General features: G+C 41.8%; 1 protein-coding gene across 5 annotated transcripts in view; it reads right to left on the reverse strand.

Moving 5' to 3' along the window:
* Positions 1-1060: 1060 nt before the first annotated feature.
* Positions 1061-25723, reverse strand: part of ZFC3H1 (zinc finger C3H1-type containing) — a 60824-nt gene continuing 36161 nt past the window's right edge. For 3 of the 5 annotated variants that reach the window (XM_053255082.1, XM_053255081.1, XM_053255083.1), the window contains exons 18-35: positions 25067-25188; positions 24580-24681; positions 24306-24425; positions 23750-23933; positions 22721-22907; positions 22213-22404; positions 19590-19827; positions 12929-13034; positions 12002-12200; positions 11208-11302; positions 9988-10098; positions 8480-8584; positions 8218-8383; positions 7309-7409; positions 5618-5719; positions 4962-5001; positions 2156-2218; positions 1061-2030 (exon numbers count right to left, since the gene is read on the reverse strand). In XM_053255082.1, coding sequence (XP_053111057.1) covers positions 1893-2030; positions 2156-2218; positions 4962-5001; positions 5618-5719; positions 7309-7409; positions 8218-8383; positions 8480-8584; positions 9988-10098; positions 11208-11302; positions 12002-12200; positions 12929-13034; positions 19590-19827; positions 22213-22404; positions 22721-22907; positions 23750-23933; positions 24306-24425; positions 24580-24681; positions 25067-25188 — 2371 coding nt within the window. In that variant the 3' untranslated portion in view covers positions 1061-1892. Of the gene's footprint in view, positions 2031-2149; positions 2219-4961; positions 5002-5177; positions 5720-7308; positions 7410-8217; positions 8384-8479; positions 8585-9987; positions 10099-11207; positions 11303-12001; positions 12201-12928; positions 13035-19589; positions 19828-22212; positions 22405-22720; positions 22908-23749; positions 23934-24305; positions 24426-24579; positions 24682-25066; positions 25189-25723 lie in introns of those variants that run through there. The other 2 variants (XR_008308405.1, XR_008308404.1) reach the window with 2 other exon arrangements.

Here is a 25723-nt window from a genome sequence, read left to right on the forward strand (position 1 = left end):
GTCTCCCTTGGACTGTTCTGAGCGTGCGCTCCGCGCACGCTCAGAACAGTCGAGGCACGAACGCACGCTTGGTGTCCGTCCACAGACGGACACCAAGCGTTTTATTAGAGAGGATGCAAGACCAAATGAGTGATGAACAGAAGGAACATGTTTTGTTTAGAGCAAGTTCTTCCAAATGATGGTTAGCTATCTGTATTCTTCATGCTTGTGCATGGAATATAGGATCTCTGCTATTCATACACCTTTAGCAAACATGAATTGTCCCCTTTGCTAAGCAGGGTCCACCCTGGTTGCATTTGAATGGGAGACGACATGTGAACACTAATTCCCCTTAGGGGATGGAACTGCCTTGGGAAGAACACCTAACATGCTCGCATGCAGAAGGCTCCAAGTTCCCTCTGTGGCATCTTCAAAATAGAGCTGAGAGAGGCTGCTGCCAGTCTGGGTAGACAATACTGAGCTAGATGGACCAATGGTCTGGCCTGGTATATGGCAGTTTCCTATGTTCCTATTCTCCATCACAGACACCATGTTTGATAACAAGCAAATTGCTTTATTAACCTTGTGTTTTATCTGTATATGGGAATGGGAATAATGATGTGTCAGGGTGTTGTGAAAACTAACAAAGCTCCGCATCTGCTTGAAGACATGGTTGCTTCAGTTCTCCAATGCAGTGGTGCTGAAGGGACACTCCTCCTCCTGAGTAGAGGCTATCATAGCAAGGAATGTAACGCAGTTTAGACTTGGTCCAATTGGGGAATGGAAACGGCTTCAGAATATTTTCTCCCTGTTCACAATCTGCGATGGAGGCTGGGGATTCATTTCTGCTCGTGTAAGTCAACCCAGTGTAAAACGTTTAGGCTGTAGCAGTTACTGACATTTTGAGATTCAATGTTGCCCACCAAAGCAAAAAATATGAGCCAGAGTCTGGCAGCTAAAGGTTCTTGCACAAAGTACTGTAAGCCATCTTTTTTTTTTTTAAAGTGTGTTGCAAAGGGCAAAAATAGATGGGAGATGGGGGGGGGGGAATCTTGTCATCAAGAAACGACAGAGACAAGAGTAGATTTTTAAAAACTTATATTCAAAATATCTTTGTATAAACAATAGCAATACTACAGTGTAGTATCTTAATACAAATCAGTTCAATATTATTAACTGTTAAACTTTTATTATAAATTAAAATTTCTTTACAAAAAATTGCACATAATAAATTGACCACTCTTCGGTTCTGATGCACTGGCATTTGCAATGGTATCTTTAATCTTCAAGTCTAAGAAGTCTCTGCCACAAGTCCAGGATGCAGAAAGGGTAGTAAATAACCCTCATACAGCCTTCAAGTGCAAAAAGCATACTTGCGGCCATGGCAGTTGTTTTCCTTAAGAGCAGCTACTTTTGTTTGAAATCCTGCAACAAAAACAAATCTCCCGCCTCCCCGCCCCCCCTAAATGGGAAAAAAAATCTAAAGTGGACTGCTTGGGTTTTTTTTAAAAAAATGTAAACACAGCCTATGTTATTAGCTCCTAACACAGATCTCTCAGGCATCAGTGCGAGCGTCAAGTGAAATCAGGAACAGCACAAAAAGAAAGAAAATGAAAAGTGGAAAATAAAAAAAACTAACACATTTATAGTCTGTCATTGGGATGAACTATACTTACGTACATGATGTTATGAGAGTCTGGCAGGGCCCAGAAGCAGGCCATACAGGGAGTTCATTTATCCAAGGAGGCGGCCATGTTAAATGTTTCCAGGTTCGAGGAAAGCAGACCAGAGAGACTTGATATGCTCAGCATGGCTCATCTGCTTTATGCAGGCCTAAAGCCAGAGATCAGCCTGGAGAATCATTCAAATGATTTTGGCATTTAATAGGATTTAGCACTGACTGCACCCAGTGTTCAGCGATTCGTGCTTTCTGTTCTGAAAGTGTTTAAATTTAAAAGCTCATCTAGGCTGACTCCAACCTCTTGGCACTTGGAAACTAGTTTTCTCAGGTTATCAGTTTTACCTCCTCCTGATGCTTCAAACAGGAGCTGCTGTAAGAGATGGGGAAGCAGACATAAGATTTAGCCAGAGCTTGAATATCACCACATCGACGGACATGGGATATGCAGAAAATTGAAATGAAACCTTAAACTGAAACTTAAAGAGAAAACATTACATCTTTCCACAGGGTTGCACATAGAGGTAACTTCTGAAAGGCTCTCTGATATAAGTGATGGACCTGAAAAGAGAAACAAGAATCGGTTTAATGGCACCCCAACACGATGTTGTTACATAATGAGGAAATGACAAAAATTACATATGGAATGGCCACAGAACTAAGTCAGAGAAGCACTTTCTTTTATGTCTTTAAATCAATAGGCATGAGGCACAGGCAACCTAAGGCCAGCAGTGATACTGTGGCTACTGCTCCAGTTTGGAATCTTCCATTTTAAAACAAGTTTGTCACTTTGAAGACTGTAGAGAAAAACATGCAATTCTGATGGAAGCATTGAAAATTAAAAGTCCCCAATTTGCTCTCTTTCAGACCGATTAGTTTATTATGCCAATAGCACTTCATACACACAATATATTGGTAAACTAGAACAAGTCATGCTAATCACGTTGCTCAAGAATTCCTGAAGGAGCCACAGAACAGAATTTTTCTGGATGGGATTTAGGTCATTTTCTTTTGTTCTTTTTGGTATGCATAAGTGGACTGAATAAAGAATGAGTGAACATCCATCCAGGCCTTGTGTTTGTACTCACAGAAAGCTACTTAAGCTGCAGTGGTACAAACTGCTGTTTGTGTGATCCCTGCGAACTGGGCAAAGAGGCACCTTTTTAACATGGCAATTCTCTTTATTGAGCAGAGGGAGAGTAACTGGCCCTATCCACCCCAGCAGTACTTCCAGTGACTGTTGCTGGTGTCTGTCTTATGTTTCTTTTTAGATTGTGAGCCCTTTGGGGACAGAGAGCCATCTTATTTATTATTTCTCTATCTAAACTACTTTGGAAACCTTTGTTGAAAAGTGTTGTTGTTAATTGTGTTGGCACAGTTTAAATCAAGTCTGCCTGTGACTCTTACTCGGAACTCTCCATTAGGAAGCTGTGATGCTTTTAATGGTTCTTTTGTGAACAAGGTCTCCTGTATTTGGGCTGACTTGGACTCCACTATTTCTGCAGGGTCTATGGAGGAGGTGTCCAGCAATCCCTCTTGCAGTATTAGACTGGATCAGTTTCAATCTGAGATTCCTGAGAAAGTGGTGGCCAGCCAGCTCCAGGCAGTCTTGGAGGAAACTAATTATCTAGACTCATTTCAAACTGGCTTTAGAGCTGGCTATGGGGTTGAGACAGCCTTGGTCAGCCTGATGGATGACCTTTTCCAGGAAATTGACAGAGGGAGTGTGACCCTGCAGGTTCTTCTGGATCTCTCAGCGGCGTTTAATACCATTGACCATGGTAACCTTCTGGATCGCCTGGGGGAGTTGGGGATAGGAGGCACTGCCTTGCAGTGGTTCCGCTCCTCTCTCTCGGGTAGATTTGAAATGGTGGAGCTTGGTGACAGTTGCTCCTCAAAACGGGAGCTGTTATATGGAGTCCCTCAGGGCTCCATTCTGTCACCAATGCTTTTCAATATATACATGAAACCGCTGGGTGAGATCATCAGGAGCTTTGGTGCTGGGTGTTATCACTATGCTGATGACACCCAAATCTACTTCTCCTTTTCATCTCCAGGAAATGGTACTCATTCTCTAAATGCCTGTCTACAGGCAGTAATGGGCTGTATGAGGGAGAACAGATTGAAGCTGAATCCAAGACGGAGGTGCTCATTGTGGGGGCTCAGAATGAGGAGTGAGTTAGACCTTCCTGTGCTGGATGGGGTTACACTCCCCCAGAAGGAGCAGGTGCACAGCTTGGGAGTACTCCTGGACCCAGGCCTCACCCTGGTATCTCAGGTGGAGGCCATGGCCAGGAGTGCTTTCTATCAGCTCTGGATGATTCAACAGCTGCACCCATTCCTTGAAGAGGATGACCTCAAAACAGTGGTGCATCAGCTGGTAACCTACCAGCTTGACTATTGCAATGTGCTCTACGTGGGGTTGCCGCTGTATGTAGTTCGGAAACTTCAGTTAGTTCAACATGCGGCAGCCAGGGTCTCTGGGGCAACCTGGAGAGACCATAGTATGCCGGTTTTGAAACAGTTACACTGGCTGCCAATATGTTTCCGGGCAAAATACAAAGTGCTGGTTATTACCTTTAAAGCCCTGAATGGCTTAGGTCCGAGTTATCTTAGCGCCTTCTTCTGCATGATCCACCGCACATTAAGGTCATCTGAGGAGGTCCGTCTCCAGTTACCACCAGTTAGTCTGGTGGTGATCAGAGGCAGGCCTTCTCTGTAGTTGCTCCTAGGCTGTGGAATGCACTCCCGGCAGAAATCCGCAATTTGAATTATTTATTGACCTTAAGGAAAGCCCCTAAACCTATCTGTTTGGTCTGGCCTTACAGGATTTTTAAGTAGTTGTAACTGGTTTTAATGCTGTAACCTGGTTTTCAGGTTGTTGTTTTTCTAATTGTTGTGATTGTTTAATTGCTGTTTTATGGTGTTTTAATTGTTGTTTTATACTTTTTAATATATTTTTTGTTTTAATTGTTAACTGATTTTAATGGTTTTATTTTAATTGTAAACCGCCCTGAGCCATTTTGGAAGGGCAGTATAAAAATTGAATAAATAAATAAATAAAAAGGACCCACCACAAACACCAATCGCTTAAAGAGGAAGAGGAAAGTAGAGAGCGTGACTGTATTTCTGAAGTACTGAGAAGTTGTCAGTGGAACTCTAACGCTACAAACTAGCTTAGCCAGAATACTGTTGCTACTAATCCCTTCTAGTACTTTAGGTATTGAACCCAGGATGAACTCAACTCAGAGACTAATTGTGTGTTTACAAAGGTAGCAATGTTATTATTATTTTTTAAACATACCTCTCTCTGTCCCTTTAGAAAGCACTCGGCAGCAATGGCTCTGAAGGGAAGAAATAAAAATGACTTATTTTTGCAGAACCCTGAATACCTTTATAGGCTGAACACTGAGTATGGGATGGAACTATAAGAGTCCTGGAAAGTAACAGACTAATTCCCAATGATGATAATCTATAGTGAAGAGATAAAAAAAGAGATCCATTTCATAAACAATCTTACATGAGCAAGACATTTCAGTTGTTCCCATTATGTACAAACACTGCAGACAATGATCAGTTCATCACCACTGGATATTGCTATTATGATATATAAAGGGGAGGGTAGAAAGGAGGAGGAAACAGAAGTCAATAATTTAATGAGAAAACATTCCAAAGTAGCAACAATCAAATTTGTCAACACATTTTGCTTTCTTATCCACACAAGGCATACTTACTTCTGAAATATTTTTGTATGGGGAAGCAAGAGTCCTCATTTTACGACAATAGTGCCAGGTATCTTTCTAAACCAAAGTTTGTTGAAAGACTGAAATATTGAAAAACCTTTCTAGGATAAATCCAATTTGAAGGCTATTTCAGATTTATCTTTGTGAAGCAAAAGTTATTACTTTTAAAATAATCATAATAATATCTAGGGTAACAGGTGTATGACTGTTGAATTACATTTTCCAGATGGGCAGGCATGTTGGGATATTATATGTAAACATCTTGGCTTGCAGTTTCAGAATCTGAACATTGCTCTCTTCCCAATATTGTTGAAGCAGCCTGCAAAGACAAAGCAACACAGAAAAAGACAGTAAATACGATTGCTAAAGGCAACCTTCTTAAGTGCTAAATAAAAACATTAAGCAGTAGTAGAGATTATTAAAGACTATAGTAGGAAAAATGTTATAAATATGACAAATAAGTTCAAATATTAAATGTGCTCACAAGTATAGGAGCAAGGGTATGCCTAGATCTTCAAATCACAACTTTTCATTATACATTAAATCCTTCGAAAAAGATGTTTCTACAAGACTATGGGTAGAATGAATACTACACCAACATGCCAAATATTTAGAGGTGAAACACGAACCCATGCAAAAACCTTTTTTTAAAAAGAAATCAGGGGAATTTGTTTGCACAATGCACAAGGCAGAAATCAATCGTCTGCATCTATAATCAGCTGCACCTCCTGAATTCCTACCATGATACACCCCTTCTAGCCAAATGTGAAGCTAAAAGACCAAGGCCATTTGTGGGTATACGAAGGCAAAGTCAGCATAATATACGAGACTGTACAAAGTCTTTACTGCTCACGTGACCATATGGCAAGGCTTTCTAAATGTTATATTGATTGATTAATTTAAGTGCCGTCAATTCGGTGTCGACTCTTAGCGACCACACAGACAGACTCTCTCCAGGACAATCTGTCTTCAACTTGGCCTTTAAGGTCTCTCAGTGGTGCATTCATTGCTGTCATAACCGAGTCGATCCACCTTGCTGCTGGTCATCTTCTTCTCTTTCCTTCGGCTTTCTCTACAGCATTATGGACTTCCAGTGAGCCAGATCTTCACGTAATATGTCCGAAGTATGATAGTTTGAGCCTGGTCATTTGTGCCTCGAGTGAAAATTCTGGATTGATTTTGTTCTATGATCCATTTGTAGTGGTGTGCATGGAACCACGGCGGCGCGGTCCGGCACTGAGGGGGGTCGAACTTTAAGGGCAGGGGGGTAGTACTTACCCCTCCCACCGCTCTTCCCCCTCCGGCGCTGGATTTAGAATTGAAGTTTTGGGGGCGGCAGCGTTCCTCCCTGCCGCCCCTGCCCCCGTCGTTGCCAGGAAGTCGTGTAAATACCAGCACGCATGCACCCGTCACGGCGCACGCGCGCCTGTCGCCGCCGTGCGCGCGCAGGCCGCATACGTCACACGTGTGACGTATTTCATGGTAAAATACAGGAGTGGTTTACCATTGCCTTCTCCCACACAGTATGAAATGATGCCTTTGTCGTTGTCACTGAAGTGATTGTCCGCCTCCAGCACCTTCCTATATCGCTGCTGCCCAATATAGGTTCCTGCTTGCTTTAGCTGGGCAACTGGGATGACCTTTGCACTTTGAGTGACCCTACTGGGAGTATACCTCCCGGCGTACTTCGCTTATCCTTCCCAGGAACACACACTCTCCGCCACGATGAGGCAGCATAGCAGGACGGGGGAGGGGTGTTATATACAACACATTGCTCATTAATTGCCTTCAGGAAATTGTGATTTGGGCCTAGGAGATCTATTAAAAATCCCCATAGCCAATTAGCTGACTATATAGCCTTTTTGGAAAGGAAATAACTTTCAAATGCTTTAACCAACAGTAGCTTACCTTAATGCCAGTCCAGGGTTAGCTGGCATAGTAGAACAAAATCGTTCCAAGGCTTTGGAATGCTGAGACTTTGGAATACAACTCAAATAAAAGAAAATAACCTGCAACGGTCAATTAAAAAATATTAGAAAGAACATGTGATTGTTACTGAAAAAACTGTACCTGCAAGGACACTTGCCTGAAGAGCTTTTAGGAACATAGGAAGCTGCCATATACCAAGTCAGACCATTGGTCTATCTAGCTCAGTATTGTCTACACAGACTGGCAGCGGTTTCTCCAAGGTTGCAGGCAGGAATCTCTCTCAGCCCTATCTTGGAGATGCCAGGGAAGGAACTTGGAGCCTAGATGCTCTTCCCAGAGCAGCTCCATCCCCTAAGGGGAATATCTTACAGTGCTCACACTTCTAGTCTCCCTTTCGTATGCAACCAGGGTGGATCCTGCTTAGCTTAAGGGGACAAGTCATGCCTGCTACTACAAGACCAGCTCTCTTCCCCTTTTCTAGGTACTATTGGTACCCAGGAGGCAGGAGAAGCCCATGGGACTCCAGACATGTTCAGCATGTGCTAAAACAATGAGCCCTTCAAAAAGGTGGAAAGAACACTTGAGAGCTGCCACAGAGGAAGACACCCTTATTCTTATGAACCAGGGAGAAGGAAGCATGGTCAGTGCTAGAGGAGGAATGATAAACAAGTTCCCCTCTAGGTAGAGAACTCTGGGACTATCAGGCCTCTACTTCCTCCTAATCTTCAGTTTTCAAAAATGCCTTTGTTACTTAGAAAAGTTGATCTTTTATCAGTTTATATTTATTACACAAACAACCAACTGCCAAGTTCTTCTACACCTGTTGAGTTCTCCCTCCTTTAAATTGTGGCCAAAGTCATAATTAAAGAATGACAGAGATATGCATACCTTGTTATGAAACTCATAGCTGGTCCAGTAATCAGCAGTGCTAAATGGAATAGGGTAACGGGTAGGAACTGTAACAAGACATCTGTTCACAAGATCACTAAAAAGCTTGAATTCTTGAACTTGATTGTTGGATCTGACAACTTTGCCATTGATAAAAATAAGGTAGCTTAAAAAAACAGAAATGAAACCCAGATGTTAACACTTCTGAACACACTGCTTTTACCACTGTAAAGTCAAGCAATGTCTAGTCATTTAAACTTACTCCATCCAAATATGTTGAACTATTTCCTCTTGCATAACTGCTCCCAGAGCTGCCTCATAAGCATCTGCTGCTTCTCCAGAACTTCCATGAAGAGACTGGTATAAACTATTTGTGTTTTTTTAAAAGAAGAACACAATATTAACTTCTTTTTAAATGTTCTTTTTAAAGAAAGGGCCACAATAAACAAGTTCATCCTCAACATCATATGTAAGTAGAAGTCGAGGATGCCAAAAGCCACAATGCATTCATTTTCACTGCGTTTAACAACAGTGTTTCAACTTTAGCCACCAAGAACTATTTAAAAGCTAAATATACACCAAGGGTAAAGAAAATAGTTATTAAATATGGAAATGGAATCTTTATTTTGGTCATTGACCAGCCAAACACAGCACAATAGAGAAGTAGTCTTCAGCAATCATGATTCTGCCAGTACTTTCTTACATATCACCATTTACAATATAAGACTATATATACAGTCAACACTCATGATTTTACCAATTGCTTCCTTACACAGCTTGCAACGTGGCAAAAATTTTGCCACCTTGGTGGAAACATTAATATCACTGTCAGGCAAAGAAGAGACACACAAAAAGGCCAATGGCCTACTGGGGAATCTAGACAAAATAGGTGACAAAAGTGCTAGCCAAATATCTCTATAAATAAATAGTTAAGCAACATATGATAAATTGTCTCAACCACTCCTGACTGACATGGGCATAACCTTTGAGCAAAAGGAATCCCGAGACAGCGACCCTCTAAGAAAGCTGAGGGCAGCACATTCGAGCGTGCCAAGACAAACGCCCTACTCGGTCTGCAAGAACAAGCTCATGTAAATATTTAGCTGGCGATATTAAATATAAGAGTGTATTTCACGAATAAACAAAGGCGAACAGCTAGGTGTCCAGCCTGGTTCTCCTTTTGCCTGGTGGAGCATTCAATGTTATGCAGACGATGCATTCAATACTGAGAAACTAAGATGGAGAAAACTGCCTCAAAGTGTAAGACAATTCACTATATGCCTTATTTAAAGAGAAACTTCTGTTAGTTAGTTGCCTAGGTACTTTTACAATACTCAGTTCCTACCATCACATTCAGTTAACATTCCAAACTGAAGTGTGGGGTCAAACTATGCACATCATCTGACCTCACAATTCAACCAGACTTATTAATTTCTTCCTTGACAAAAGTAGTCCAGGGTTCATAACATACCAATTCCAGTCAAGAAAGTCATATGACAGAAGGAAAAGTGAGCTAAATGGTATAGGAAGAGGAGCAATGCAGGCGATTCCACTGTATGTTTACAACTTTACAGAGGCTAAGCAAAATCCTAAGGATACTGGCCAATGGCAAAAACTTGAAGCCTCTGAAAAGGCTGCCACTATAAAGACTCTCTCCCCCTCAAGATTCGCTGTACTATAAAGAAAGATGAGCTGCCTTTTCAGGAGTTTAGTAAGCCCACACGTGAAAATGACTGCAACATCAAACCTTCTCAGACTGGAAACACTCACCAGTATATTTGCCACAAGTAAGGAATTTGCTGGTTTACAACTTCTTCTGTAAAACCGCCCTTATACAAAGGTGGTGTGAATTCAATTGGCACAGGAAAATTCAAAAAATATCTAAAAGAAAAGGTTTTTTCCGTGTGAAGAAATTCTGTACATAAAAAGAGTTGCAACAACTAGCGATAATAAAGATATGGGGGGAAATTAGGAAGGGGGGGCACATTACTCCGTTATCAAGCAATTAATTAAGAGTCAAACTTGAGAGGGCTGCTACTTTGCCCCTCTCTGTAAAATACAAATTGCCTGTGTCCCAACACCACAATGCTCTACATTTCACCACCAATGGTAATTAATTTTGTTGAGGGAAGTGCCATATAGATCTTGACGCCAGGAGAGTGGGAAGTTGCATTAGACATGGGGGCGAGATGAGAGGGAAGAACCAACAGCTAATTTTTTTTGACAGCAGCTGCACTTTTATTTTACCACCGAGTTTAATTACTAAGGGAAGGTAACTGCTGAAATAGGCAAGTGCTTTGAGGTGTGCAGATCTGGTCAACTGCTTAATGTGGCCTTGCACAAAATACAACCCAATAGGACAGTTTGTGCTCCAAGAAAGATGTGTTTTATCAGGAGGGGTGGGTTCAGTTGGCTGTTGAAGTCACAGAGCGACACACAAGACAACACAGAAGGCTTTGCGAAACCCCCGCAAGGGCTGTGGCAAGTGTCTTGGAGTGCTGTAGAAATGTACCTCAACACTAGCATACCAGCTTCAGCAGTTCCATACTGGCCACCTGGCTTAGCCACCACATCTATAAGCTGGAGCCAACCGAGCCACAATTAAAGGGGGCTCTATTAAAAAATAGGATAAAATATCCCTATAATTGCTAGGGAGCAAGCTTAGTAAATCCTACCCTCTCAGGTTGAGCGCTGGTCTAAAGCAACATCATTAATCTACAGTTATAGCATGTAATAGTTGCTGCCTTACACAAAAGAAACGGTCACCAACTGAACTCAATTTGTGAATTGCTTTTAATTGTAAAGTCCTGAAAGACATAACTAGTCACAAAGAAATGTATACATAAATTGTAGAAATGTGCCAAATAAACTACAGAGTGACAACATGTAATTTAAGTGCTTTAAAGCAAATATTCTTACAGTATATTTATGAACAAAAGCAAGATGCTACATTAACTTTGTTCACAATTATCATGGAATGCCAAACTTACCTTAACAGTTCTACTGGAGTATTCTCTTGATGTACACACTTAAAGAATGCTGCAACAAAAGCTTGTAGCAGTGGTGGAATGCTGTCTGATCTATTCTGTCATAGAAGAGTAAACATGGCATTAGACTACCTCAGAATACGCAGTACGATGCAAATTCTTTGATTCACTTTTTAAATGGCTCTGTGAATGCATGTTAATTCAACATGCTGTTGTATGGGACAGATGTACAAGAGAGGATTCCAGCCATTACATAAAAGTAGAAACAGAAGCCTGATGCATCTATAGTGCTTCCTAACATGCAAGAGTGAACTCTTGCAGCTTATCATGGGAACATCTCCATTTAGATGCACCCATTCACTCTTTTGTACATTACACAAGAAACTTAAAAAGATGAACAAGTCACAAGTATGAGTGCACCTTCAGTGGAAGGACACCCAATCAGTAACTTTGTTCAGATTCACAGTCTAGACCAGTGGTTGCCAACTAGAGTTCTTCCAGATATTGTTGAACTACAACTCACAGCATCCCCAGACACAATTTATTGTGGCTGGGGATGCTGGGATTTGTAGTTCAGCAACAACTGGAGGAACCCTGGTTGGGAACCACTGGTCTAGACTTTTAGCCTTCTTGGACAATGACAAATTTAGATAGGACACAAATCCAGCAACTTCAAGTTCTAAACAAAGCTTTAGGCAAATTCTCTCATTTTAATTGATATGACTGAATTCGATATTAACTGTGTACTGGAGAAATTCATCACTTACAAATCTATGAGACAACACATTGGTCTTTACCTGCAATATGAAGAATTTGCACATATGAAAGAAAACTTGGGCATTCTGAGGATTCCTCTCAAATGCTGTAAGCCATACATCACAAGCCCTCTCAATTTGATCTGTCCTCAAGTACAAAGCAACCAGAGCTTCCAACAACTGACAGTCAACCGGGCTCAATTTTAAGAGAGATATACAAAGCTCAATAGCATCCTCCCACCTTGAATAAAGACAATTTAAAAGTTACTCTTCCACAATATACAAGCTAGTAGCTTCTAAAACATGTATGAAAACATCTATAGCTGCCTCTTTATGAAATAATTCATTTGTTAGGTATCTGACCATTCCTTTTTCAAACAGACATTTGGCCCCAAACCTGTGGCATCTATCACACTGCATGCAGATCAATAAGTCAGCAAAAGCTTACCCCTGACCTCTCATCCTCCTCCCTGCAGCCCCAAAACTATTGGAAGAGCCATTCCTGGGGCCCAAGGGACACTCAACTACAGTGTGGGATGTGTACACCAATGGCTGCATGAGGAAAAAAATAAAGCCAACATCTGCTCCATTAGTGGAAGGTGTCTCCATGTGGTTTCTGGGGTACCCTCACTCATGACATCCCAGGCTATTGCTGAGGGTACCCTGGTAATTAGAAACAGCTTTTCCAGCTGCTGAGAGGATGGTATAGAGGAGGAAATGGTTTCTAGCTCTTCCCCCCATCCCAACATGTGCTGCTCTGGATGCTACCCTATGCGCCTTTAAAAAACAAAAACAAAACACCCACTATATTCTTCTGTGTTTAGAACATTTCAAGTTTTCCTGTGAACACAGGAAATTGGGGTAGTAGTGCAAAGAGCAGAGTAAAAGAGCATATTGCAACAGCAGGTGTGATGTATCATTGAACCATTATGAATTTTTAATACATTACACATAAGAACCAAAACATACTTTTCCAGAAGCTGCTGCAAGGCAATCAGGTTTCTGTACAGTGGAAGGCAGAGTGCTACTCTTTCACTAGCTGAAATATCCTCACTTGAACATGACTGGATAGCATCTAAGAACAAAAATAGAGATTACACTTTCACAATTACAAACCTTGCCTTAGAAGAAGTCTACATGTTTGGCAAGTTAGGTTGTGTGTTTACTTTTGGTATAAACATACACTGCAAGTGGTGAAGAGTATACAGTCATAGATTTCAGGCACCAGACCCAACACTGTTAGATTTCACAAAGTGAATGTATAAACTCACAAAGCCGAGTCTTTAGAAAAAAAATTAAAGACAACCAAAACATATATGATCTTCACAAAGGCAAAACTAAACTTGGCAAGTTTGGTTGTTTATGCTTTAGCTATTCAGCTTTTATATCATTGAACAAATATAAAAATCAAAGTGCTTAAATTCCATTATGGACAAATTGGTTAAAAGGACCACTTCAGTTCTTGACATGAGTTCTGTCTCAAACTCCGTTAGGAAAACAACAAAGTCAATCTCCTGAACACTAACCAGTCTCAAAGAGAAGGGAAAAAAATAAGTTGCTTACCTGCAACAGGTAATCTTGGGGTGATCCAGGATCATTCACAACTTGGGTACTATGCCTGCGCAGCAGCCTTCACAGAAGGATTTTACAGCTTCCCAAAGCGCTCTGTAGCTTTGCCCTTTGTGCACAACACACGCTCAGTATTTTCAGCAGCAGAGCACCATTAGCTCAGTTCTTGAACAACCACAGAGAACTTGAGATCCTCCATTGGAAATACTGAGGTAAGTGGACTTAAAGAACAACATCCAAGTAGCAGGGAGGTCAAGCGGTGTTATGAATGATCCTGGATCACTCAAAGATCACTTGTTACAGGAAAGCAACCTGTTTATCTTTGAGGTGATCCAGGATTCTTCCCAAAAATGTATTTAGTGAACTCACTAATGAAACAACAGTGGAGGGTGTGAGGATGTTATTTAAAAGCAACTTTTTTAGAATTGCCAGCCTAGTTAGCCTCGGCCACTGACCAGATATCTATAGCATAATATTTTTTGAATGGCAGGTTCAACGAACAGGTGGCTGCTTTGCAAATGTCACCAATACGAATTCCAGACATATGCGCTGTGGAGACTTCCATGGCCCTGGTGGAATGGGCTTTGAAGGTAGCTGGAGGTTTGACTTTCCATTGCTTACAGCAAAAGAAGATCAGCTTCACCAGCTGATCTGAGTCTTTTCCTGGAGATAGGCAAAGTATATGAGTATATGAAATTTCCAAAATAGTTTGGTTCTGTCCATGTAGAACAAAAGAGCCTTTCTGTCATCTATGGAATGGAGAGAATATTCCAAAGCAGTGGATGGGATCATGAAGCAAGAAGGCAGAAAGATATCTTGGTTGATAGGAAAATCAGACACAACTACTGGAATAGAGGAAGGGCCTCTATTTGCAAGACCACCTTGTCTGGGGAAAATCCTGTGTAAGGCGAGTCTATCCACAGAGCAGAAGTAATGGCCACCAAAAAGGGGTTTTTCAGGATAAGTAGTTGCAGAGACAAGGTTGCTAACGGAGACGGACATACCTTACTGTGGCTGTGCAGAATGCCATTAAACCCAAGTGTCTTTGTATTGCCCTCTGACTTGGATCAGCTTTGCGTATAGAGATCAAGTGTACAATAAGCAGGTGTCTTTCTTCTGGAAAGAAAGCTCTTTAATTATGTGTCTAACAGAGCCCCTATGTAAAGTATCCTTTTCTATAGCTGAAGGTTTTACTTTTTGCAGTTGATCTGGTGGCCCAGGTTTTGAAGTAAATCCAGGATGTAAAGTATCTGGGTACACTAGGAGCTTTTGTCCGTGGAAGTCATCAACCAGTCATCTAAGTAAGATGGAGATCCTCTGTGTCCTTAGATGGGGAATTATTGCATTCATGAACATGCTAAAGACTCGAGGGGAAGCCAAAAGACCAAATGGAAGCACAGTGTATTGGTAAGCTTGATTCCCTAGAGCAAAACAAAGAAACTTCCTCTGTCTTAGTCTTATTACGATAGGAAAGTATGTGTCCTTGAGGTCCAAGGTGGCTAGCAACTCCTCTTCTTCTAAGGAAGGGAGAATGTCTGTAACATAATCACCAGAAACTTTCTTGGATGAATGAATTAGTTTAGATGGTGTAGGTCCAGAATCAGGCGTAGGTCTCCATCCTTTTCGGGACCCAAAAATATCTGGAATAGAAACTCTTCCTTAGGTCTTTCAATGGCACAGGTTCTATTGCCCCTTTCTCCAGGAGATCTTTCACTTCTGGTTCCAATGTATGAGTCGGGCGGGTGTATTTTACCCCTCAAAATAGAAGGGTGATGGTAAATTCAATTGCATATCCAGTAGAGATACTTAAAACCCAAGTGTCAATGTAATATGGCACCAAGCTGGGGAGAACAGTCCAATAGTTGAAGCAACTCCTGAAAAAGATGGCTGAGAAACGAAGTGATCAAAGGAGCTGTTTCGGTTGTTCCTGGCTCTTCGATTTTTGATGCTGCCTCTGCTTTTGATTGTGGGATCCTTGTTGTCCATATTGGTACTGTTTCCTATAGTCTTTGTGGTCTGACTTGTTAAATTGGAATCTTTATCTTGCATATTTTTTAAACCCTTGGGTATAGGATTGTGAGGCGAGGAAGCTGTGAATGTTTTTGCCGTGTATTTAGATTTTTCATTTTCTTCATCGTGCCATCTGTCTTGGGACTAAACAGGCCATCCCTCAAAATGGCAGGCCTTTTATTTTCTCTCTCATGTCAATTTGGAGTGATGTGGAATAAAGCCAAGCATGGAGTCTTAGGAAAAATCACTGCTGGGAGCCATCAAGATTGTTTCAGTTAAATGTTTGCTTAGGTGTTGACAAATGACATCAACAGATCTACCAAGTCCCATAAAGACTCAGGAGCATCTCTCAGATCCTCTTTAAAGTTATCCCAGATAGAATAGTGGGATATGGCCATACAGGCCCTGCAATTGGCTATCTTGATGGAAAGCCAAGCAGCTGAATAGAATTTGTGTCCCTTGGCAGCCAGTTTCCTTCCCTCCTTTTCCAAAAGAGCTGAATGCTTCCTTCCAGATTTATCTCCCATGGCCCAGCCTACCACCAAATAATTTGGAAGTGGGTGTTTGAAAAAGGTGCAATGGTCTTCTTGTACTCTTATAGAAATTTTCTAGATGTTTAGACATGGAAGAGGTGGCTGCAAGGTCTTCCCAAGCAGGCTTCATTGAATTAACAAGAACTGGGAATATAGGGAGTGCTGCTAGTTGAAACACAGAGGAAGAGGACATGAAGTCACAAACTGGATCTTTGACTTCGGGAATTGCTGTCTTTAATTGCAATCCAATAACGGCTATTTCCGTAACTTGCATGTGATAAAGATTTAATCTCCTACCTAGGAGAGACAGAAGGGCGATTAGAAACATTTTCATCCAGTGATGGATCAGAGGGATTCTCTGTTAAGGTAAGAGTCTCCATTGGAATCAGAAAATGAGGTATACTCATCACCCATCTTGTCCTTGTCAGGAGCCAGAGATTTATCCTGTCCAGTTGGGGTGGAGAGGACCTGAACATCTGGAGACGCAGGGCAAGTATGCACATCCTCATTGGGAACTAGGCATTGCTCTGAAGAAGATTGTGCAGAGGGTGGGTGGATCTTGTGGCCTTTTTTAAAAGGCTTCACATCCCTTCCCTATATTCTGATCCTGGGGAACAGAGTTGGATCTCAGGGTTTTTTAAAAAAGTTTCTATAAGTGGAATTCATCATAGTCACAGGGCAAGCCCAGGAAGGGCATAAAATAGGGATTCCTGGTCCTCCCCAGTCTATGGATATAGCCATGGTCCAAGGCTCCAGGGAAGCTCCAGTAATCCCTGCATCTCCTCAGTGAGGAGTAAGCAGGGTCTGAGAAGTGGTATCATAGCTCCCTCCGAGGTATGTAGGGAGAAGATGTTGGAGTAACCCTTGCAGGGGGAACCGAAGGCATTTTAGGAACGGGAACAAGACCAGACCTCAAGTCTTCTTTGGTATACAAGCCATGTGGTGCGAAACCCTTAGAAGTTGACCCAGATGGGGTAGCATGGGAAGAACCCAGAATAGATTTGATGTCTTGCAGAAAGGGTAGCTCCTTCAACACTGACAGCATTGCAGGGAAATCAATCCCAAGGTCGACTGCCACAATAGGGCTCTGCCTCACAGGGGATGTAGCGGCAAGGGTTGTTGGCACCATTGTATGTACTGGCGTGGATGAGATTTCCACAATTCAAATTTGAGAGCTGGTTTGAAGTTTGAGTTACCATCAGTGTCGAAGTAAGTAATGACATCGGTACCAAAGTTGTTGTTATAGGCATCAGGGTCAATGTCGGTGTTGGTAACTGTATCAATGCTGAAGACAAGGGAGGTTCCAGGGCAATTATAAGCACCTCCAGCAAGGAAGACGACGACAATCTTGGCGTGGTTAGTGTGATGTGTTGAACCACAGACGGAGAAGGAGTGAAATGTTGATCTTGATGTCATTGCCATTGACTCCAGGCTCGACATAGGGGGTCGATTCAACATCTGAGTTGTCGATGGATGAATCTTGCTTTCAATAGTTGTCGATCTCGGGGATGATATTGACACTGAAGAAGATGTCTTGTAATATTTGGAAGCCAAATGGGATACTAAGTCACCCTCTTGGTATTTACATTTCTTTGTGTTTCTGGTGCCCATCCTTAAACCAATCATGAAGATTCTTAAAGTGCTTAGAGCACTCTTAAACTCCTTAGAGCACTCTGACTCAGCATGTTTGGAATGGGAGGCTCTTTCCAGCAGAGACTTAGACCCAAACATAGACTTGGAATATCAATGGTCGGATGAGCCCAAAGGGGTCGCCAGTAATGGAGAACGTGGCAGTGGGGTAGGAGGGCACAACACATTTGTATAGGGCAGCCCTAAGTCACAATTCCCTATTCTTTTGGGTCTGCTTAGAGAACGCAAGGCAGATCTTACAAGTACAAGCCTTGTGGTCCTCTCCTAAGCACAGGAGACAGTGTTCATGTTTATCGGAAGATGGGAGAGTACCGCCACACAAAGTACACTTCTTAAAGGTTTTCCAAATATCCATTAGGCTAAAAAATGTTAAGCAACGAATAAACCTTAAAACCGTAAAGAGTCAAAAACTGAATAAATCAAAACAAACTTATTTCTTTCTGCAGAAACAGAGCTCGAATGAGGAGAAAACCTTCAGCAAGACATGTGTTGGTGGTTGAGAAAGAACTGAGCAAATGGTGCTTTGCCACCAAAAATACTGAGCATGCCTAGCGCAAAGGGTGGAACTACAGAGCACTTGGGGGAAGTATAAAACCCTTCTGCGATTTTACCGCCTGCACAGTACCCATGTTGGGAAAGATCCTAGATCACCTCAAAGATCTAGGAGTTTCCAATACTCCTTGCTATATAAGTAGATTGTGCACAACGTCTCCGTCTCCCTTATGACTGCATACAACTGAACATTAATATTTTACTAATCTGTGGATACAGGATCATACAGGCTAGCCTATCCATTTTAGTTCAACTGCCCAACATGATTTCCAGTACTAAGTTCAGTTCTGAAAATGTGCTTCGCACATCGAACCGATTCATAATGAGAAGCCATGACCTTGCTTGTAAATAGAAAGATGAAGCTTTATTTACTAAATTCTACTGCACAGCTATATAAATTAGAATCCTTTTCACTGTGCTTTCTGAAAGAAACCAGCTACCTATTGCCTTATTTTGGTGAGCTTAAGGTGCAACCCACATGGACATATTTTCAGGAGGCACAGAGGGTTGCAAAGGAAAGAAAGGGGAAATTGGCAAGTATCACTCCCCCTATGTTGCACAAAGTATTATTTGGCACACACAACACTTCTCTGGTTGTCAATCAGTTATTTATGAACCTCTTTCAGCAGTCACAGCCTAGAGAGACAGGTTAACATTGTACCCATTTTTTAAAAACCCATTTACTAGCCACCAGCAATAGATTTGCAACTGAAAATTGGATTTATGCATCTTTGGGGCAGAGTGTGCATGTCAAAAGATTTTTCTGTGCACATGGTGGATTGCTTCAATGATCAAAAGCTATATTACTGGCATTCTGTATATCAAGTTATAGTTTCATATGGCCTTTGGTTCATTTTTTAAAAAAATCTGTAAGTCAAAATCTGCCTATAAAGAAATTCAATGAAATCAAAATCCATCTAAGCATTTAAGAGATACAAAAAGACAGCAAAATAAAAGAACCTGTGGGGGAAAAAAATATTAGATGAGGATTTCCTTCAATATACATTGGAAAGATAATGGTTTACAAGAAAATGAGCCAGAATATAACCTTGCTATTTGGGATTGAGAAAGATTTGGTTAAAAGCAACTATAGGAATGAATACAGTCCCCGAGTCTTAGCTTTCACGTACAAGCACCATCAGCAGTCTAATTGTTTTTCAGTCTGTTGTAGCTTCTCCCACTCATGTTCTATACAGGAAATCTGCCTTCAAAGTGAAAGGCCACAAGCAGCTTACAAAATTAAAATTAATGTACATATGCTACTAAGCATGAATGAAATAAAATTACCACTAAATAATGTACACAGGCAGACATACCTTCAAATACAGCTAACAACATATCATGATTAGTTTTCACATCTTCAGTGGTTTTCCAAGGTATTAAAAATGGTTCCTTCTTCATCATTTTTGAAGGGTTGCTATTGCCAGGATCATAGAACTTGGCAGGGAGTCCACCAAATTCAATTAGATGTATGTAGGATAGCCAAGCTAAGCAACGGTCACTTACAGTGAGGTGCTGCACTATAACCTTATCACTTGCTGACTTCAGAGCATTCTGTGGAGCACAAAGTGACAAGGCTTAAACACAACCACATAAACCACAAGGGTAACAGTTATATTATGCCCTAATACAGAGGTACATGATTTATTAAACAAACAAATTCTATGCTCACAATCACTGGTGCTTCACTGCACTAGCCCTGTGAAATTCAGGATTACGAATGTTTTGGAAATTTATCCTGCCTAGGTTTGCTGTGTATCCATCCAAGCTTCCCACTTACAGGTATATTACTGTGCAAGGATTCACACTAAGAGTGCTGAGCCTTCTGTGCTTGGCTTTGGTTTCCTAAAGAAGTAGCCACAGGGATACTCAGGATTGGGGCCATGGGATAAGGGAAAGGGGATTTAACCCTTTGCCCCCAATATAGTCTTAATTACTCCCCCAAAACCGCTGCTATTTAGGAAACCAAAGCCAGGCACCCAGGGGTTAATGATATTAACCTAACATGTAGTCTGACTCTTGCTGTGGTATGCATTAGATTGATACTGAAATCGAGACAGGAGAAAACCAATTTTTACTCCTAAACTGAGCAGCCTTTTCCAGAATAAGAGAGCCAGCGTGGTGTAGTGGTTAGAGTGCCGGACTAGGACCAGGGAGACCCGAGTTCAAATCCCCATTCAGCCATAATACTTGCTAGGTGACTCTGGGCCAATCACTTCTCTCTCTCAGACTAACCTACTTCACAGGGTTATCGTGAGGAGAAACCTAAAGTACACTGCTCTGGGCTCCTTGGAGGAAGAGAGGAATATAAAATGTAAAAATGTAAAATGTAATAATTCTTGAGGTTGAGAAGACTATGCTTACAATGAAGAAAGATGGCATCGCTGGAAAGCATTTAAGCTTTAAAAATCAACTAGCTGACCCCACACAGAGCATCTGTGCAGTTGTGCTCTGAGCCTGTGGCATCCCCCCGCAGCGCGCGCTCACCCTTCCCCCCCACAGCTCTCCACTTCAATGCTGCAACTCTCACACACTCTAGAGCATCTGCATGTTAATACTTGATTGCTCCCCTAAGCTGCACTCCTGCTCCTCCTCCATCCGTTGCTTCCATCCCCCTCACCCTCCTTGGTCATGGCTGCAGCACTGCTGCCACCTATTGGCCAAGCTGCAGCCCCCTATCCCCAGAGACCTCCCCACCCTTACCCGAGCCCTGCTCCTGATCCTCCCCACAGGAGCAGCAGCAGTGGTTGACCCGGGCCGTTCCTCTCTTTTGCCACCACCATGACCGCTCGTTCCTTTCAGGCCGCTGACAGGCTCAGGCCCATCCCTTGCCTGCCTGCCTCCCTCTGACAATGACCTCGATAGCCCCAACCAGCAGCAGTGGTTGACTGGGCCCTTCCTTGCTGCTAGTGCTGCCATGGCCGCCCATTCCCCTCAGGCTGCTGACAGGCTCAGGCCCGTCCCTCTTCCCCCTCCGTTCTTTTTCTCTTTCTCTCTCCTCCACTCGCTCTTCCTCACTCTTTCTTCACCCTCCCTTCATGTTTTTTTCTCTCTCCCTCCCCGAGTTAACAGATTTTGTTCATCTTATTTCCTCATTTAATTCACACAACGGCATCCTCCTTCTCCTGAAGGGGCTCTTTCCTCCCTCAGGACCCATCTTTTTGCAGACCCCTGCCTGCTATCCTTTTATACATATAGATTCCTCTCCTCTACAATCAAGTTGCATTCCAACTGACCTTAACCACCACAGGCTCCTCCTCTTTATCTGCATAGGGAATCCCCACTGCCCAATCACCACAGTGCCACAGGCTCCTCCTCCCTATCTGCAAATGGAATCCTCACTGCCCAATCACCATGGTGCTTCTGCTCTCACAGGCTTCTTCTCCCAAATTGCACATGGAATCCCACTGCCCAATCAGGTGCTTTTGCTTGCGAACTCTGTCAGCCAATCGCCTCCTTTCTACCACGTCCCCATGCATGGCCCGTCTTGGAGAATTAATAATACAGATTCAACATTAAGAATATCCTTCCAGAATTAGATACACACATTTAGGGCCACTTCATATGTTACACGAAATAAAACCATCCTGACCATGGGTCCCAGTCAGGTTTTTAACAGTGTGCTGCCAGCCACATGCCTCTTCTCCCTACAAATTATAGCAGTTGCCACAGTTGTACTTTGTGAACAAATGGTATTCTTCTTTCTCCTAACACATGAATAGCTCTAAAAAGTTCTTTCCTTTCAGAATATTTAACACAGAGTTTTCCCCATCACTGTTACTTTCTTCTGTTTCTTTACTTGGGTAGAGAAAACACTAGTTTCCTTCTAGAAACAAAAATGCTGCAAGATATTCACAAAATATAAATGAACGGTAAAGGTCACATTTATTCGAATGCAATTATCATCAATGTAACAGGATATTAAACATAAGCAAGTACCTGGAATAATGCAACAGCATTTTGCTGTTTCCCAGTAAAGAGGCTTAGGTTAACTCTATACAGCAGCATCTCCAGCAACTGAAAGGACTGAAGATCCAAGTTCTCTTCACACTTGGGCCTTTCCATTAGGAACTGTAGCATTCTTCCACATACATAATCCTTGCCATCAAAGGTGTTTTCCAGATTTAGAAACTGAATGGCATTGAGAGAGAAATGATTATTATAGCAGAAGATAGATAGAAAACACCTTTCCATTAAATTTGTTTAACTGGAACTCTGCTTGTCTATCAAGTATCTCTCTCTCTCCCTGGCTTCTCCAAGATAGGGCTGAGAGAGATTCCTGCCTGTAACTTTAGAGAAGTCGCTGCCAGTCTGTGAAGACAATACTGAGCTAGACAGACCAATGGTCTGACTCAGTATATGGCAGTTTCCTATGATCCTAGTTATGTACTTCAAAAATGCAGACGGTTCCTTTGTACATGTAGTATTTCCCAGAGTTCAAACTTACAGTCCACCAGATAGTGTAAGTAGGGGCATATTCCACTGCTGTCTCACACATTTCCTGCACTTCTTCTTTGGTTCCTCTTTTTGAAAACAGCTTGAGATAATGACACCAGATTTCAGAATTTTCTTTGTTGTTCTCTAGTGCTCGGGCCAATACATTCAAAGAGGAATCCAAACACTCCGATGATGAACTGCAGGAAGAACAGGAAACAGGAAGTACTATACATTATTCTTCAAAATATTCAGTTTAATGGTTCATTCCAGAGCTTTATTATTATTATTGTTATTATTAATTTGATTTCTATACTGTCCTTCCAAAAATGGCTCAGGGCCGTTTACACAGAGAAACAACAAATAAATAAGATGGATCGCTGTCCCCAAAGGGCTCACAATCTAAAAAGAAACACAAGAGAGATACCAGCAACAGTCACTGGAGGTACTGTCCTGGGGGTGGATACAAGTTATGCACCAACTTGCCCCGCCCAACTCAAGCCACCTTTTCTCTCCTGTACTTAAGTTGCAGTTTGAGGGAATTGAAGACAGACTGAGGGAAGAAGCTTCAGAACAGGGAACCTACAGCATAACTCTGGGGCACTTGTAGACATCAGACTGCAACTGTAGTTCACAGTCAATACTCTCAGAACACCTGCTGGAAAGATAACGCATCCTGTGCAAGTGGTTTCTGAAATCTCACCTCATTTTATAAGACAGATATTTCTCTCCTCTTTACCACTGATTTTTTTTTTTTTAAGAAACACTTTATTTCCCACAACTCAGGGAACCTTTAAGTAAATGAATTCTGCTATTACTTCCATTCTGAAATGAAACACGGCCAAACAATATTTTATTACTGTGTATACTGCGAGAGATCTAATCTTGTTTCCCTCCAATTGCTTTTAAACAATAACCGGCTTGACCAAAGAAACAAAGGACCCTTTGATGTTAGTGAGAGAACCTGATTACAGCAGCACAGGTGAGAAGACTTCGATAAGAGAAGTGCAACCAATTTGTTTGCATGGTAAGAATGACCTACCCTTCATTTTGATTCAGATACTTGTATGCCAATTTGATCCAAAGCTGAACGTTATAAGGGTTCTCAAGTACGCTTGCCTCCAGGTTAGAAATGTCATCGGTCTCATTCGTAAAATACCTAACATCATCGGGAGTCACAACAGCATCCAGAGCTGGAGCCCTTATTTTGTTTTCTACTGCAGGAGCTGCAAATAAAAGCAAGCTTTTTCAATGGGTGAACAAAAGAGATTTATTCAGAACAAGAGCAGAAAGACAACTATGAGAAAAGGGGAGGGGCAGTCATCATCATAACAGCGCTAGCTGGGGGGACTTGCTAGGCATGCTCTAACTCAGAACTCAGCCTATCGCATCTGATCCTTTATAGGCAAAGCTCACGAAAACTCTACAAGCTCCCCAACTGTTTATTAGATTCTATTTTTAGGGTCCATTATGAATGTTAGGGCTACGGGACAAATAAGAGGGAAGGCAAATAAAAGTTAAAAACTAAAACTATTTTCCTGCACAATTCTAAGATGGCTCTAACACTCCAAATTTAGTTTGCACTCCATATTTGTTACCATATTTAATAGGGCCAGAGGACTGGTCCTCTTCACTGCTAGAACCACTGCCCAAAGTAGTTTTTTTTGAATACTTGGGTCTCCATTTCCTTTTGTCCTTCCAAGTTGTAAATGGAGGGGCTGTAAACAAGAAAAATAAAATTAAGTAATTTGCTGACTTTACTGCCAAAGCAAAAATCATTTGGCCTGTTACAATATTTTGTGAGAATTACTGCAAATTGTTGTGGCATGCATAGAATAAAGGCCACATTGGGAAATTCTAAGAGTTACTTACTATGACTTTTGCTTTCATTGATATTGCTAACAAGAAGAACAGCCATTTGATCCATTGACATACGGTCTTTGTTTACGCCAAAAAGTTTTTCAACGTATTTTTCTGAAAAGAGATGGTAGAGAAATGCTGTTAGCGGTATTTGTGTGCATTGCTTTTAAACTATTCAGATCTCTGAAGAATGCCCAAAAGCTACAAAGTGGTTGCATTTAAACAAATGATTGTTAAAAATGGTTGCATCAAGTGCAAGTACTTGTCACTTGATAAAGTCTGACCCATTGTTAACTTGGAATTTAAGTTCTTGGCATTTAAAAAACTGAAAATTAGAAAGTTATGTTTACCTGGAACTAAGGGCAAAGTTACGTGTCATATCCTACAATGGAGCTTCCTACAGCAACATCCACAACTGAGGGTTTTGATTAAACTAAGTAGGGGATATGAGGAATGCAGGACTGAATTGCTTTGCTGAGGACAGGAACAAACAACATACCTGTTGCAGCACTTATCTCCTCATCAGTGTTTTTTTCTGAACAGCCTATCAAAGCTAAGTTGTAAGAAAGTACATCCTCAAACAATTGCCTTCGGCTGAGACTACAATCTTTCATGTGTTGCCTAAATAGAAACAATCCACATAAAAAGCTTAGTGAGCATTCAAGTTACGTTCTAAATTATTCTCAAGTATCATAAGCAGAGTGGTCTAAATCAAAAGCATAAAAAAGGATTAAATGAGCCCTCTTGCGATCAAAAGCACACACACATTTCCCCACTAAAAACAGGTTGCTTACCTGTAACAGATGATCTGGTAGTGGTCCTGGACAGTCATAATAGTGGGTTCTGCGCCTGCGCAGACCAGCTTCGGTAAGAATTCTATAGCTCCTCGAGACACCCACAACTGCCTACTGCACGTGACCAGCACCATCTAGCGGCCGTTGGGCGTCCTCATATTCAGTTTCTTGATGGCCGATGACTCAAGGTATCCTTAAGCCTGTTTCATTTTCCTTTTTTCCCCTTTTTCTTTTCTTTCTTTTCTTTTTCTTTTTGTTGCAGTGGGGACGGACGGGCAGGTCTTATGACTGTCCAGGACCACTACCAGATCATCTGTTACAGGTAAGCAACCTGTTTATCTGGATAGTGATCCTGGACAGTC

This window comes from Hemicordylus capensis, chromosome 5 (assembly GCF_027244095.1).
Source record: "Hemicordylus capensis ecotype Gifberg chromosome 5, rHemCap1.1.pri, whole genome shotgun sequence".
Lineage (NCBI taxonomy): Eukaryota > Metazoa > Chordata > Lepidosauria > Squamata > Cordylidae > Hemicordylus > Hemicordylus capensis.